This window comes from Eleutherodactylus coqui, chromosome 7, assembly GCF_035609145.1.
Source record: "Eleutherodactylus coqui strain aEleCoq1 chromosome 7, aEleCoq1.hap1, whole genome shotgun sequence".
Lineage (NCBI taxonomy): Eukaryota > Metazoa > Chordata > Amphibia > Anura > Eleutherodactylidae > Eleutherodactylus > Eleutherodactylus coqui.
Window position 1 is genome coordinate 127,989,991 of NC_089843.1, and position 17,134 is coordinate 128,007,124.

At 41.6% G+C, this 17,134-nt stretch overlaps 1 protein-coding gene across 2 annotated transcripts in view; it reads right to left on the reverse strand.

Moving 5' to 3' along the window:
- The window catches only part of ARHGAP10 (Rho GTPase activating protein 10), a 227,108-nt gene that overhangs the window by 121,521 nt on the left and 88,453 nt on the right, over positions 1-17,134 (reverse strand). For both annotated transcript variants that reach the window (XM_066573663.1, XM_066573664.1), the window contains exons 12-14: positions 16,824-16,866; positions 13,575-13,640; positions 6,012-6,086 (exon numbers count right to left, since the gene is read on the reverse strand). In XM_066573663.1, the coding sequence (XP_066429760.1) occupies positions 6,012-6,086; positions 13,575-13,640; positions 16,824-16,866 (184 nt within the window). The remainder of the gene's footprint in view (positions 1-6,011; positions 6,087-13,574; positions 13,641-16,823; positions 16,867-17,134) is intronic.

The following is a 17,134-nucleotide window of genomic DNA, read 5'->3' on the forward strand; positions in this document are numbered from 1 at the left end:
AGTAATCTTGGGTAGAGTATTTAATACATAATATTGGGATTCGTGTTTTTGGGGTGAGAGGAATTCTAAAAACAATGCAAATTTTCTAATTCAATATGAAAAATTGGTGAAATGAGCCCTTTGCTCATGCAGATGTATTTAGAATAAATGTAACTTTAATAAAAGCAGAAACTAGTTTAAAAGGTGCCGTTATTTATTCCCAGAGTAAAGGTGCATTTAGACACAAAGATGATCGCTCAAAAAATTGCTGTTGAGTGATTATTTTGCATAAACTAATGCCTATTAGTACCAATTAGTAGTGTGTAAGCTGCCAGGAGCTGTATTCAAAGAACAGAACACCTGCTGTTCTCTGAATACATTCCCTTTGTTCTGCCACAGGGCTGACAGCTGAGACAATGTAATCAGCACTCCCCAGTTAGAACACAGCGCGCGGTTCTTCTTATCAGCTGTTCTGCTGACCAATGGATTTTATGCCAAACTGAGATCTGTTGTTTGGCAGAAAAGTGAAAGATGGGCACATTTACACCCAATGATTATCGCTCAAAAGATGGCTTTTGAGCGAATTTTGAGTGATAATCGTGCCTAAATGGGCCTTTACTTTGAATGTATGGTTAATCAATAAAGGAGTTATTTTTGAATGTTTGCTAACTGTATCATACTTCCTTACAAATGGGTTTCACAGTTATCTATAAGCATGCCAGTATAGACTTAGTGTAGCATGCACTCACTTTTCCTGGGGATGCTGCTCATTAGTATTCCCATATTTACTACTACGCCTCTGTTGTGTTCGGTTCAGGAGTCACAAGATGCTTACTGTGCACACATATAGGAAGCAACTCCTGCTTTAGCTGTACAATACAAGCATGCAGCAGTATGGAATATCAATGTGTGCATGGAAGATGCAAGTAAAGCTGTATTTACATTGGCGAGTGCGATCAGTGAAAATCTGACCATTTCATCTGCAATTTTCCAGCATGTATGATGCATTTTTGAGAAAAACCGTACAGCTTTCATCAGATTTCCGCATGTTTTTTATTGTGCATGAAAAAAAACGCATGTGGTTCAACATTAAAATGCTTGAAAAATGCATTGCCCTTGCATGTATATCACATTGCATGCAAATGCAATGCTTTTTTAACGCTCCCAATACTTGCAGCAGAATCACAGAAGAATAGGACATAGTCCAAGAGAATAATTGCTCATGTGTATTAACCAATTAAAATCAATTCCTTCCCTGAAATCAGTTTTTCCTGTCCGAGTTCTGTCCACCTTACAATTGGACAGAACACACGAAGGACAATTGCGCACATAAATACAGCTTATGGCTGCCTTCACTGGTGTGGGCAATATTGGGCCATGAATGAAGCCCCAATATCGCTCTCGCCATCCATGTGAAAGCCCCATGGATGAGAGGGGTCTTCATGTGAAAACGGCCTCGCATCACTGCGGGGATGAAGGAGATCGTGGAGTTCTCCCATCGCTCCCATTGAAAACAAAGGGGCTGCGACGTGAGCTCTCACAGAACATTTAGCGATTTCTATCTTGCATATCATCGGCGCGCGGTGCCATGCAGAAGAACATCGCTAATGTGTATAAAGACATCCAAAAGAATGGGGTTCATGTTTGTACAAGATTTCCATGCCAATGTGAACACAGTCTAAAAGGCATTTCCTGCAGCGGCACCTACCAAGAGACCTTGCCACGGCGCACAGTTTTTAACTACGGCTCAGTTAGTGGCAGTGTCTTGTAAGAATTAGTTGGCTGTACAATTTTATGGTTGTACCTCATTTCATTCACCCGAGTAGGCAGTTACTTAAAAAAAGCGATGCTCGATCCAGTAATTGCCCTAAACGAGCACGTTCGCTCATCTCTAATTATTATACTTACCTAGCAGGCTGGGTCCAGGTCCCTCCCGCTGCTCTATGGAGCTCTGACACGCTGAGCCGCGGCATTGATAGGCCAATTCCTTAAATCCCTCCTCTACAACTCGATGGCTGTGATTGGGTCTTCGACCGCTCCTCAGCCAATCAATGCAGCTCGATGAACCAATTACAGCCATCGCATTGGTTCATCGAGCGCTGCATGGTTTGGTTCTCGAGCGCTGCTTAGCCAATCAGAACAATCGCTTCCTAGCGGTGGGATTTATGAATCCCGTAACCAGGAAGTGATCTTCTGTGGGTTAACGAGAACTGCAGGACGCACGGCAGAGCTCCGGACAGCAGCTAAGGCTTATTTTCAGGGTAGGGCTTATATTTCATGCCCTACCCAAAAAATCTGGATAGGGCTAATTTTCAGGGTAGGTCTTATTTTCGAGGAAATAGGGTATTACAAATTGGTAATATTTCTTTCCGTATACAATCAATGATATACAGATTTTTAGATACACAACTGCTGCATGTTCTGATACAATGTACAATGACAAGATGCAGCTCAGCTAATTATACTGTACTATAGACTAAACCGTACAAGAATAAACCCAAGTGAAGTCATCAATAAATTTTTTATTTTTTTGGGGAAAGATGCATTTGGTATATAACTTTTTTTTTTCATTTGAAGCTAAGAAATAAAGGGCAGAAAGTAGTAGTATTAGTCAAAGTCCCGTTGATGGCCATTAATAACATACAAGGTCTAATGTTGATGTTTCATCATTACGAGTCAAGTGAGTGTTTATAACAATTACAGGAGGACTCTTAGATGCAGCATTGAATTGATTGCAGCGTGTGATATACAAACAATTTGTCATTCTCATAATGTCCAGGGTAATGAAATGAATTCGCTCTCTGGTTTCCTCCAGTCTCCCGTGCCAAAGAACACTGTGTTATCAGCACAGATGGAGCACGCATGGACCTGGAGCACAGCCTGCTTGCAACAAGCCTCTCGGAATACCAATGAATCCCTCAAAGTCAGACCTACGCTGACGAAACAGCTCAGGACATACCATAGGTAGAACGCCGCAATGTTTACGGCTTTCTTTTTTGAATTTTGATAACCCTGAGAGTTAAAGCAACTTTTTTTTAAATTAAAATCTTATGGAAAACGGTTATGAAATCATCAATGACTTGTGCCAAATAACACGCTCAGCTCTGCTACACTGACAATCTCTGCATCCGTATCTCTCTCTGCAAAGGTGTATTTGCCTTATAAACACACAATGCCTGGGATCTCATAAGAAAGGATTTAAAACATGGCTACATATCAATAAACAAACACAGAGTAGCAGCCAAAGTTTGGTAAGAAGGTTCCTTTTCCTTAAAAGTGATAGGTGCATTTGTTTTCGTTCAGTCCATGTTCGTGCCCTCCCATGAGATCATGTGTTATAGTAAATAAAGTAAATAAGTCTTTAGATTTCTTCCATTATGCCTGAGGAAGGACCTTATGAGGCCTGAAAGCTCGCTATAACATCATGTATTTTTTGTTGGGCATTAAAAGGTATCATATCTACAAGATTACTTGGTTTCTCCTACTAAGAACAATCACATTTTGCTCTGCTGGCTAACACGGTACCAACACCCCCCCCCCCCCTACCTTTTTTTTTTCTTTTTTGTTTGTTTTCCATATTGACTGACACTTTTTTTCTTGGCAGTTAACGATAACCTGTCGCTCCGTCTCTACTTTTATGTAATAGGAAAGTGACAATTTATCATCCAACTGAGGAGATAATGCAAAGGTCACTTCTGAAAGGAATGATGTTGCAGCTGATCCAACAATTGTCAATATCTCTGCAATTAAATAACTAATTATCAAACTTTGGCTGCTGCCCTAATGTCTAGTGAGACATGGTCATGTTTGGTTTTAGCTGGAAACTTTATACATGGTAACTGCAAATATTAACCGCTCAGTGACAAACCTATTTTTTGCCTTAAGGACCAAGCAACTTACATCATTGCATTGAAAGAGCCATAATGCATTGACATAGCTGTATGAGGGCTTGTTTTTTGGGGGGGACAAGTTTTATTTTTTAATGGCACCATTCTGGGGTACACATATTGCATTGTATAACTTTTATTACATTTTTGGGGTGGGGAGAAAACTCCCCATAAATTCCACCTCAGTTTTTGAGTTTTGTTTTCACAGTGATCACTATTTGGTTAAAAAAACAAAACATAACTTTTTTATCTGGATCAGTACTTGATTACTGCCTTAACCAAGTTTATATAGGAGTAAAAAAAATTTTTTAACTACTTTTGGACAATAAAACCACGTTTTTAAAGAAAACCAATTTAATCTGCATTGCTGCATTCTAAGGGTGCATTCAAACGACCGTATATTGGCTGGGTATTCACGCCGGCCGATATACAGCGTCTCTCTCTGCAGGGGGAGGAGGTTGAAAGAGTCGAGAGCAGTGCTCTGAGCTCCCGCCCCCTCCCTGCCTCCTCTCCACCCCTCTGCACTATTTTCAATGAGAGGAGGTAGAACAGGGGTGGGGCTAAGTCCCAGGAATTAGCTCCGCCCCATCCCGGCTCTCCTCATTGAAAATAGTGCAGGGGGGTGGAGAGGAGGCAGAGAGGGGGCGGGAGCTCAGAGCACTGCTCCTGGCTCTTCCAGCCTCCTCCCCCTGCAGAGAGACTCCGTATATCGGCTGAGCGTGAAAACCCAGCCGATATACGGTCGTCTGAATCCACAATAAAATCCACACATTTTTAATTATTCGGCAACAGGTGCGTGAGGTCTTGTTTTTGGCAGGAAGAGTTGCTTTTATTGATACCATTTTGAGGTACCCATGACTTCTGGATTGCTTTTTAGCGCACTTTTTGGCAGGCAAACAAAAAAAATTGCAACTCTGGGATTACTTTAAAATTATTTTTGCGACATTCATCATGCATGATAAATAACAAAATATTTTGATTGTCTGGGAATTATAAATGCAGTTAAAATTAAAGTCAATTAAAAACTTTTTTGAGGCAGGTTTTTAGTCCACCAAGGGGACTTAAAGATGCGATCGTTCGGTCGCTAGGGCAGTACACTGCATTACTTATGTAGTGCATTCTACTAAACCTATGACAGCAGCCAATTAGACTCTGCCGGAGGTGGGGGCTAATAGGTTGAGTTACATGGCAAACATGGAGGCCTTTGTCAAATTTCTGGGAGTCATGAGAACCCATTGATACTTTGCAATCACACTATGGGCTGCCAACAGATAATAGAGGGAATCTCTCCCCTTGTCATCTGCTTACATACTACAGTTTCTTTAGCTTATGACAGATAAAGGGTTAAACTGTGAGGATCTGAAGTTTCCCTGCTACTGGCAGCTAGATCAGGAGCCTGGCTGTCAGTCAGCCAAGCCACCACCTGCCCATTAGCAGGTCAGCAAAAAGGTGTATTGGCTGTCACTAAGGGGTTAAGATCCATTTAAACAGGCTGATAATTGGGCAAATGATTGGACTTGTTTCAGATCATTGCCCCATTTTTGGTTGATAGTATGTTTTCTGGGAGCATAAACATCTTCGATCATCACTACATCCCCGCAGGGACTGTATGTGCCTGATTAAATACACCAATGTTCATTCCATTACATACAGCTCGGAGGATTGCGCCATGAAAATAGTGGTAAACAAGCAACAATTAATTTGCTCTTTTGCCAATTGGCACTCATTAACCCTTTCCAATCCACTGTCTGATGTCTAAAACCATTATGATTTAAGGCTGTACAGCTCTGATGTTGGAAGACATCCGTCAGGGTTCTCTTACTGTATATTGCCAGCCTCTCTGCTGTCGGAGCCTATCCAACATGTCACCTCATGCAGTACTGGCTTTAGCCAGCATATAGCGCCATTGTATAATGGCAGAAAAAGAGTAAGCCCCCTAGGAAAACCAGGATACAAATTGGATTGGAAAGGGTTAATGGAAGAGAATCTAGCAGTGTAAGTCTTTAGCCTTGCATCTCCTAACACAATTTTCATATTAGATATAAATAAAAATAAAATATAAGTTCTAATAGAAAAATTGACAAGTTCAGTGTGAAGAATTAAACTACTTAACGATTGTAAAAAATTATTAAAATGGTGGCATACCCATTAACAAACTCAGTAGTCTCTGGACCTTTGAACTCACCCCCACAACCCTGTACAATCCTTGGTCATTAATACCTACAAGAAAGAAAGAGCAAACCAGATTATACAACAAAACCATATTACCTTAATCTTAGTACAGGCAATTTTGTTGCTATCAGACTAAACACAGGTGCTTTATACCACAAAATGAGGCCCTCCAGACTTTAAAGGGGGTATCCAGGGCCAGATTAATTTAGCAAAAAATAAACTCAGCTTACGCTATTAAAACAGAAGACATCCTCCTCTTTCACATTCCTCTACAGCTGCTGTTTTGCTGCCTCCCGATCCCTGCTGGTCTTCACTTCTGAGTGCAGGGAGCTGGCGATGATGTCATTGACAAAAGGGCCATGTGACCAATGCAGCCAATCACCAGCTCCTTTTAGCCAGTTGAATAGCTTTAGCAGTTACATACCGTAGTGTCATGTCGTCATTATTCCCCTCCCGGAAGTGAAAATCAAGCTAATAAATTTGTAAAATACTCACCGTGGCACTGGAGCGCAATTTCGGTGCTCTGGCGCCACATCATGCGACCTTTGTCATCACCTGATATTATGGCCTCAATGACATCCTGTAAACACGTCACATGGGATTCTGAATTAAACCCCCTGGCCTGTTTTTACAGTCGGTCACTGATGACATCCCGTTTCAGAGCCTCCTATGGGCTGAGGGATCATTTGGGTAAACAACCACATGATTTACTACAGAAAATGCTACTTGTGTGCAGTGACCTCTTTTTCTGTTTGTGTAGAGCTTTTAAACTACAAGACATGCCTTTATGACGCAAACAAAGAGATTTCGCCCAATTAACTGGGTTTGAGAGGGGGCACATTATCGGAATACGAGTAGCTGGAAGGTCATATTGATGAACTGTCAACCAACTGGGTTGTTCTGACCAAATTATTAGGAGGTGTTGAGACCAGTGGATCCGTGAGGGCATGAACACAAGACGACAGTTCAGGATACTTTCCACAGACCACTACGTGTGAGAAGCTGCAAGTTTTTGCTGTCTACCATCCAGAGACTGGATGATACCCTCATTACAGGTCTCTGTGTCTGTCTGAACCATTTCCAGGCCCTAGGCTGAAGGACTTTTGGTCTCATGGTGCCCATAACGTGTATGGGGTTTCACACGCACCCACAAATGTGTCCTTTGAAGTGGTGTTGTAAACGAAACTGGACTACTATGCAGTGGAACCAAGTTGTCTACAGCGACAAATCCAGGTTTAGTTTGGGTACAGACCACTGAAGTGTTTAAGTCTGGAGACCTAGGGGTGAGCGCCTCAATTCTGCCTTTGCTGTGGAGCGGTACACGGTCCCCAGTGCTGATGGTGGCCTCGCAGACCCAAAACACCAACAGTATATTCCCCCTAGTAGTGGTACGATGGACAATAACAGCTCAGCGATATGTTCAGGACACCTGCAGCCACATGTGTTCCTCTCATGGCGGCTCCCAAGAGGCATTTTCTAGCACAAAAATGCTCGGCTGCACATTGCAAGGATGTCACAGGAATGTCTCCCCAACACTGTCACACTTCCATGGCTGCCCAGTCACCAGATTTATCACCCATAGAACACGTATGGCACCATCTTGAACAGCCTATGAGTTTGCACGATCTAGAGTCTCAGTTACAGCAAATGTGGACTGATATGCTGCAGGATACCATACGGAACCTGTAGGTCTCCAATCTCACCCGTATCACATCTTGCATCCAAGCTACAGCCTCCATGCCGCTCATATCACATCTTGTATCCAAGGCATGAACACAAGGCGACTGAGCACAGGACACTTTCCACAGACCACTACGTGTGAGCAGCTCCAAGTGTTTTGTTGTCCACCATCCAGAGACTAGATGATACCCTCATTCCAGGCCTCTGTGTCTGTCTGAACCATTTCCAGGCCCTAGGCTGAAGGACTTATGGTCTCATGGTGCCCATGACGTGTATGGTCTTTCACACGCACACACCAATGTGTCCTTTGAAGTGGTGTTGTAAACGAAACTGGACTGCTATGCAGTGAAACCAGGTTGTCTACAGTGACAAATCCAGGTTTAGTTTGGGTACAGACCACTGAAGTGTTTATGTCTGGACACCTAGGGGTGAGTACCTCAATCCTGCCTTTGCTGTGGAGCGGTACCCGGGTCCCAGTGCTGATGGTGCCCTCGCAGACCCAAAATACCAACAGTATGTTCCCCCTAGTAGTGGTACGAGGGACAATAACAGCTCAGCGATATGTTCAGGACATCCTGCAGCCACATGTGTTCCTCTCATGGCGGCTCCCAAGAGGCATTTTCTAGCACAAAAATGCTCGGCTGTACATTCCAAGGGTGTCACAGGAATGTCTCCCCAACACTGTCACACTTCCATGGCTGTCCAGTCACCAGATTTATCACCCATAGAACACGTGCAGCACCATCTAGGGCACCATCTTGAACAGCCTATGAGTTTGCACGATCTATAGTCTCAGTTACAGCAAATGTGGACTGATATGGTGCAGGATACCTTACAGAATCTATATGTCTCATAGCCCAACCGTATCACATCTTGCATCTAAGCTAGAGCCTCCATGCCCGCTCATATCACATCTTGTATCCAAGCTAGAGGTGATACAACAGGGTACTAGAGCCTCCATGCCTGCCTGTATCACATCTTGTATCCAAGCTAGAGGTGATACAACAGGGTACTAGAGCCTCCCTTCAAGTGTTCCGTTTTCCACAATAAATTATCTTTTACATTATAAAATGAAAAGGGTCGTTACGTCATCAATAACCCTTGATGGGAATACTGAATGTACATTGTACGCTACTTAATATCCTATTACGGTCTTGAACTGAAATTTTTATATAAAACTTGTGCAATTTAAATGGGTATTTACAGCTTCAGTTAAGAAGGGTTATTTATGGTAAATTGAAAAAGCTAAACGATTCTGCAATACATTTTCCATATCAATCCCTCATGGTTTACAAGATCTCAGCTTGCAGTTGTTCAGTAGGAACTTCATTCTTTACTTCCCGTGGATAAGAATCTGTAGTGATATTGTTGGCACACAATGGTCAGTTTAAACACGCTTCCCAATACATAAGAAGAACTAGCGAGACTCCACAGACATCGTACTAATAAATGAGATTCTAAAACCCACAGTATAAGGCCGTATCTATCGGCTTTTATGCTCATCTGACCCAATACCCAAGCACTGCATTGGTCCTAGGCTGGCACCTGGGAATTACTTGTTTATTATGTCATAAGGCAGAGATTACATTTTCTTGTACTATTTGTGTTTGGCATTGAGCTCCTTATATTTTCATACTATTTCACAGATTATATCACAGTTCTGTCCTGAAATTCTCCAGGGGTATTTTATTTTGCTGCTATTGTAAGCTTGTGAATACTGGATAAAAACATTTGTTATGCAATATATCCATCTGTGACAAATGTAAATTAATGATATACCCTGAGGGAGTAGAAATACTGCAAAATAAGAGGCTTGAAACAGCATTTCCTTTCAAGACACACAAGAGAGATGCATAATGCTTTATGCACTAGACTAGACTGCAATTTGTGCAAGTGATTGTGGGGGAGGAGTGCACAGATATGTTTTTATACTCAAAAATAACTGCTGTTTCCGTTAATGTTTTTAGGAGCGGCAATCAACAATAACATAGTTGCATAAATAATTATAGGCTTTGTTCCTGCAATATGTCATGTTATGAAAACAAGTAGTCTAGTGTTCCTAAGGCAAATTAGATTATCTCCAAACTGGGACTGTATTTTATTTCTCCTTCTGAAATAAAACTAATAACGTTACTTCTATTCACCTATAATACAAAAACTGCTTACTTTCACAGCTGGCTCTCCACTGCGCAATAGTAAACAGTTTTCAAACTGCCTATTAGTAATGGAAGTTAAAACTGCATTCTGCAAACAAAGGGGGATACTTCGAAAAAAAACACGCTGGTGATTTTCTGCAGGCTCATGTGCATCCTATGTAAAGATTTTGTATTAAAAAAATTACTCTTCAGGTAGAGCTTATCTACTATTTATCATTTCCCATAATTCAGCACACTTCCAATGTTCACTATAGAGTATTGGAATCTGAAATCTACACCAGTCTCATTTCTGATGAAGTCAGAGGCTCAGATTGCCTTACCCCTTTCCAATCCAATTTTGAATTTGGGGTTTCCTAAAAGGCTTTCTCTTTTTGCTGTTATACAATAGTGCCATCTGCTGGCTAAAGCCAGTGCGTGTGTGCGCCAGAGAGGATCCGACAGCGAAGTGGCTACTAATAGATGCTAAGAATACCCTGTTGGACGTCTTCTGACACTGGAGCTGTACAAGCTTCAATCAGAATGTAGGAAGACGTCAGACAGTGGATTGGAAAGGGTTAAAGGGGTCTGCAGTAGCATAGGTCAAATCAATCATTTAGAGTAGGACAACCCTCAAGGTCTTTTTACATTTGCATATTTTCTTTCAAGTGACAACTGATGTTTTTACTAGTCAATCAGTGCTTGTTCATCTCCATGTAGCTAAAAATCAGGAGTACTGTATGTACCTAAATGATTGTTAGGGCACCCACAGTTCCACTGCTGTCTGCAGCACATCACTAGTTATACAAAGAGATGAGCCGGCAACGACAAGGGATTTTTGGTGCTGCACAAAAGATGCAATCGCCCAACAAATGAGATTGTGTTCATTTCTTGCGTGATTGGTGACGCCTTCACATGGGCAGATGACTGAACAAATTCACAACCATCTCCATCTGTGTAAAGACTTTGCTCACCCAAACTTACCCTGTAGTTCTGTTACACTGAGTGTTGTGTATATATATGTCATTGAATGGCTGAGATTGGCTGACGGCGTGTGTTAGCTAACACAGTATTAGCATTCTGGAGGCGGGGATTTCAAGCCCCGCGTCCAGAAAGCAATGCTCTGCCGGGGACCAGGAGGGAGCGACAGCCTGCAGCAGCGCCGCAGAACGCCGGGGGATGTGAGTAATGATTTTTTATTTTTTTTGCTCCGCTGTATTCCCAGCGTATAAGGTGACAGTTGGGGGGTCGTCTTATATGCCCCGTCGCCTTATACGCCGGAATATACGGTAGTTGAAAATGTAATCAAATGTAATCAAGACGACCCCCCAACTGTCACCTTATACGCCGGGATATACAGCGGAGCAAAAAAAAAAAAAATCATTACTCACCTCCCCCGGCGTTCTGCGGCCCTGCTGCAGGCTGTCGCTCCCTCCTGGTCCCTGGCAGAGCATTGCTTTCTGGACGCAGGGCTTGAAATCCCCGCCTCCACAAAGCTAATACTGTGATTAGCTAACACACTCCGTCAGCCAATCACAGCCATTTAATGACATCATTGAAAGCTGTGATTGGCTAAAACACACGTGCCTTCAGCCAATCTCAGCCATTCAATGACATCATTGAATGGCTGTGATTATCTAACACACGTGCGCCTTCAGCCAATCACAGCCATTCAATGATGTCATTGAATGGCTGTGATTGGCTGACAGTGTGTGTTAGCTAATCACAGTATTAGCTTTCTGGAAGCAGGGATTTCAAGCCCTGCGTCCAGAAAGCAATGCTCTGCCGGGGACCAGGAGGGAGCGACAACCTGCAGCAGCGCCGCAGAACGCCAGGGGAGGTGAGTAATGATTTTTTTTTCTTTGACACTTTCTTTTTTTTGTATTACCGGCGTATAAGACGACCCCCAACTTCAGAGCAGATTTTTGGGGGTTCAAAAGTCGTCTTATACGCCGGTATATACGGTATATATTAACTAAACTAGCAAGGAGAAAATGAAGATCAGGTAGCGGTCATGGATATATAGCAAGGTAAACTAGCTCCAAAAAGGAGTTTGTTTCTTATATTTCTGGTGAAGATCTGCAAGTTCCTCTTCACTGATATAGGTATTGTTTTATTGTCTAGAGATTCCACTCCAATTAACCGATCATTTTTTCCTATTAGTGATATTGTTGCTTATAGCTTATATTATCTTTTATGCTTGCTGTAATGGAAACTCAACTTTCTTCCTAGATTTTAGGAGGATTGGGATTTAGGTAACAGAGCAATGGGGAGGGACATAGGCAGAGAGCTGTAGCATTATGAGAAATAAAACAAGAAATGAATAGGCCATTCTAGCAGACTAAAGGTCCTTTAACACAGGCTCATTATTGGTCTCCAACCTTCCACCAAACGCTTGTTCACCCAACAATTGGGCCATCTCAAGGGGCCAACAATTAGCTGGTTGCTCAGCTTCAGAGCATAGAATGCTGACTGATCGGCAGTCTAGTTCCAGCCGGTCTACGGGGATGAATGATTTACTAGTGATCGTTTGTCTTCAGGAGCCAACTTTTGGCCCGTTTTAAATAAAATGAAACAAATGCCAATTAACATGCATGTTGATCTGTTGATCAGCAGCTGTATATCAGATTGAGTACTCTGCCCCTCTAAAAGGCCCTCAAGGTTAACTTAGCACTAATTTAAGAGCAGAGCTATAAGGCTGTTAATAGAATAACTGCAGAAACGAATAAAGACTGATAAGCTGTATCCAAAAAGTATCTAATTTTAACACAAGTGAGAGAGCATTTTATTGATGACTAGCTGAAGGATTTATCAGGTTCTGTGGAAACTGTTATTTTGTTATTAGCCAACTTCAGCTGTACAATGTACTTCGTTCTACACATCCAAGCTTCTGAAAAGTGCATTCTTACTGCAGCTCTGGAAGCTATTAAAAAGGGTTTGCCCAGGGCTAATAGAAAAAAAAAAAAAGTGTCTGATGTTTTTTTCCAGAAACAGCGCCACATCTGTCATAGGTTGTATGGGATAAATAAAGACCAGCGCTCGTCCCACAAAAAACAAGCTCTGACAGAGATGCATCGATGGAAAAATAAAACCTTGTGGCTCTTGGGAAGCAGCAATACAAAAACAAATCTTTAAACAAAAAGGTGTTTTAGGGTATGAAAATAGTAAAAAAATACAACACAAAACTGTATAAAATTTGTACCGCCTGAATCATGCTGACCCAGAAAATATTATCACATGATTTATTCTGCATGCGTAACGCTGTAAAAATTAAATCCACAAATCAATGGCAGAATTTTTTTTCCCCAATCCACTTTGGATTCAAAAAGTTATGGCTCTAGGAATGAGACGATAAAAAGAACTGAAAAATGTGCTTAGTCATTAAAGCGCAAACAGGCTTTGGTACTAAGGGGTTAACGGGTACTGAGGGGCTACCCCTGTATTGTTCCATACAACTACATGACATAACTGGACTTCATTGTGACAACGGACTGCTTTCAGTCTGGCAGTGCAGATATAAATCTGGATCCTAGCGCTTTGTACAATTACGATGCATTAGTATATTTTGTAGAATTGGCACTGTGTAATACGGTTTATTTTACAGCAATGCCGTGAACATTCCTTTTAGGCAATGATGGTGTACCAGAAGGCAAGTTAAATGGAAGATAGAAAATGCTTACTCATATCACTATACTATATAAATGTTCTTAATGAAATACATTACCCCTTGATTCAATGGCATGGATACAATTTTTCACAACAGCAAATCCGTGTTGGTCTAGCTGGGCACCTAGAACAGAAACAAAGTAATCTGGTACCAAGTTGGGGAAAAAAATTACAATAAACACAAGATTTAAAAATGTCATTTCTGCTGATTTTACTCGTGTGTATGTATAAGATCAGTTTTACATTTTGGGTATTTAGGCACATTTGTAGAAGTGTAAATTCTATATCTTCCACCGCAATAAAATGAATAGACACTGTAAGAGCGAGTAATGCATAAGGCACCCAAAAGGTGCATCTATTGCATATCTATTAATGCTGCCTTTAGTGAACTGGGATGTGGAAATTTAAAGCAAGAGTTAAGATATTCTGTGATGGAATGTATTGAAGAGTGACGGTATGTGTGGTCATACACCATGGAAGACACACAGGGCAGTGCAGTAATCCACATAGCATAGCATATGCCGTCAGCAGCTTGACTCACCGCCTATAGGATCCAGCAATCCAAAAAAGAAAACCCCTTAAAGAAATAAGAGTACCCTCCAAAACGCCACGGTGTGCCCTAACCCAAAGGTGTGTAGGTATAGGAGGGGTGACTGCCTCAAATTAAAGGTCAGTATCATGCAACTGCTGCTATTTTGTATTTACTGAAGCACATAACAATCCTGAAATGATGCTGCATTTGCTTTCTTCCTTGTTTGAACTGCTGGATGTGTGGTCAAGCACTGCATAAGTAGGGGCCCAGATGATGCATGGCAAGCACATGGCGGCCACAAAAGATTTTCAATCTGCCAGTTTTCTATCACTTTCAGCCTGTACAGGTACACGTTTCCGTTTTTACATTGCAGTCATTATGTAACTTTGCAGGACAGGTGCTATTGCACTATTTTAAAGAGAGCAAGACAGATGAAAGAGATAATTCTGGATGGCCATCGTATAGCGCTCTTTATTCACTAGACATACAGAAAAAATGGATGCAGTTTCAGGACGTTACGAGAAGGCAAGGGGGGGTTGCAGCAGCCTGATGCAGTGTTATATCCTGCTGGATTGATACACATGAATAATATTTATATAATAGTAATAAGTAGTCTGTCTAATGATGGATTATATCGCTGCTTGAAATTAGATTTGGCGGATGGGTAGGAGGTTCCTAGGTGTGCTCCTCAGTTTGTAGTGATCTTACTGCAATATTGGGTTTTTGCCCATTACCATTAAGTCTAGGTGACTAATACCCTGAGGGATATGAGGTATGTGTGTTTAGGGTTGGGTGTGTTTTCCTTGTTTTTTTCATAATTTTCTCTTCCTCCTTCTCCAATATGTCATGCAACCAGAATTCCAATTATGTATATGGGTAAGAGACATGACAATAAGTATTATTTGCCATGGTTCAGGTGGTTAATATAAGTTCATTGAATGTGCAGGGTATGGGGAAGAAGTCTGAAAGATATACGGTTTTTCATCTATTCAGCAATTTCAACCAGCTATTGTTTGTCTATTGAAGACTCATTTAACAGGAGAGAATATACACTTGCTTCACCATTCCTCTTGGCCCCACTCTTTTCATTCTCTGTGTACTCAAGTTATTCACATGGAGTAAGTGTACCAATTCATAAAAATATTCCTTTTAGATGCGATGTACGCAGGCAGATTTGATGTGGGAGATCCGCAGTTCAGGCTGCCCATAGACACGCATGGGGCATCCGCACTTCATTTAACAACTGCGGATTTGATTTTAAATGATTTGCGGATGCCACGCGTGGATAATAAATTGCAGAATTCTCCATTTTATCGCAGATGTGGCTCCATTCATCTCTATGGGAGCTTAGTATCAGCAGTAGAGATGAGCGAACATACTCGTTTAGGGCAATTTCGCAATCGAACAGCACTTTTTTCGAGTAGCTGACTACTCGGGCGAAAAGATTCGGGGGGCGCCAGGGGTAAGCAAGGGGTTGCAGAGGGGAGTGGGGGGAGGGAGAGAGAGCTTTCCCATTCCCCACTGCTACCCCCGCTCCACCACGCCCCCCCCCCCCCGAATCTTTTCGCCCGAGTAGTCAGTTACTCGAAAAAAGCAGAGCAAGCGTATATACATTATCCCACTAATCAGGCAGAGAGTAATTGGAAAGAGGCACAGTCCTGTCTTATGGAACATGTGAGAGGTATTGCAAAAAAAAGCATCTTTTTATGAAGCGGACGTCTCTTGATGAAGGGGAAGCTGAGGGTCGGCTTTTGGCTTGTAGTATAACCCATTGGATGCAGCCTGTCCACCCAGACCATGGGAAATTTTGATATAAGGTTAAAGGAGGTTATATCTTTGGAGAAGGGGATATATCAAAAAAGGGATTCTTTAAGTTTGAGGAAGTAGTCAATGGTAGTCAATATTGATGGGAAGTAAAGGAGATGAAACAGAGGCAAGAAAGTGGAGGTAAATTAGTCTTTAATGTTTCTTTTGTACGTTTAATAGGTTTTGTTAAGGACGGGGCAGGGGGAGGATCCGATTTATTTATGTATAGTTATGTTTAAATGTATTGTTTGGCTGGGGAAATAATATGTATACTATGTTTATGTATGTATAAATAGATAAGAATTAAAAGTGAATTCTACAAAACTTATAATCTCAATAAAAATAATCTGATTGAAAACAAAAATTGCAGGACTAATTTATCAGTGGAAGCCTGATCACTGGAACCCTCCACGATCACAGCACGGGTCCCAAAAGCACCTAAGTGGAGCAGTGGTCACACACTGCCGCTCCATTCTTTTCTAGAAGACTGCTGGAGACAGGCAAGTTTAAGCTCTTGGCTATCTAAATCACATCCATTGAGATGAATGAAGCGATAGTGCATTACCACTCCATTTATATGGGGACCTTTGGGAAACCCAGTGGTTGGACCGCCACTGATAAAACAGGTATTCTCTATCCTGCAGATAGGGAATAAGTATTTCGTGGGACAACCCCCTTTAATATTAAGCGTGAAACTGCCCCTTTAAATTGTGGCTCCATATGTTGAGGTTACTGCCCTCTGCAGCCTGGTTAATTTGACAAATGAACCTCATTTTCTTAGTTTTGTCTAGTTTATCATGTTTGCTAGTTGTGAAGTGCGATGTGCCAACCTATTGGCTAAGACTCATGGCTCTTGATTCCAATCATTAAGAAATACATTTAAGTTAAATAAATGTAGGGAGGAAGGTCAAAATGCAATAGAAAATAAAATATATTTCTATTGTAAAAAACGTGCCTAGTTGTACTCACCTCCCTCTGTTCTCGTCGTACATCTGCTAAGGCTCAGAGATCTCTGCAAACAAATTTAAAAAAAGCTTAAAAATCAGTTTGACAAATTCTGCAAGAAAATGATACGATTGCATAGCTAAAATAAGAAATACTGAGGCTTAAAATTAGTATAGAGATTCAGGCATATCCTTCAGCTATTACGGCACACGTGATATCACATCACATTAAGAGTCAAGGTAAAGAAAAACCCATCGGTAGCATACACCAAATAACAATGGGAATGGAATGAAGACCTGAGCCACATACAATCTGACCACCATCCAAATCAATTA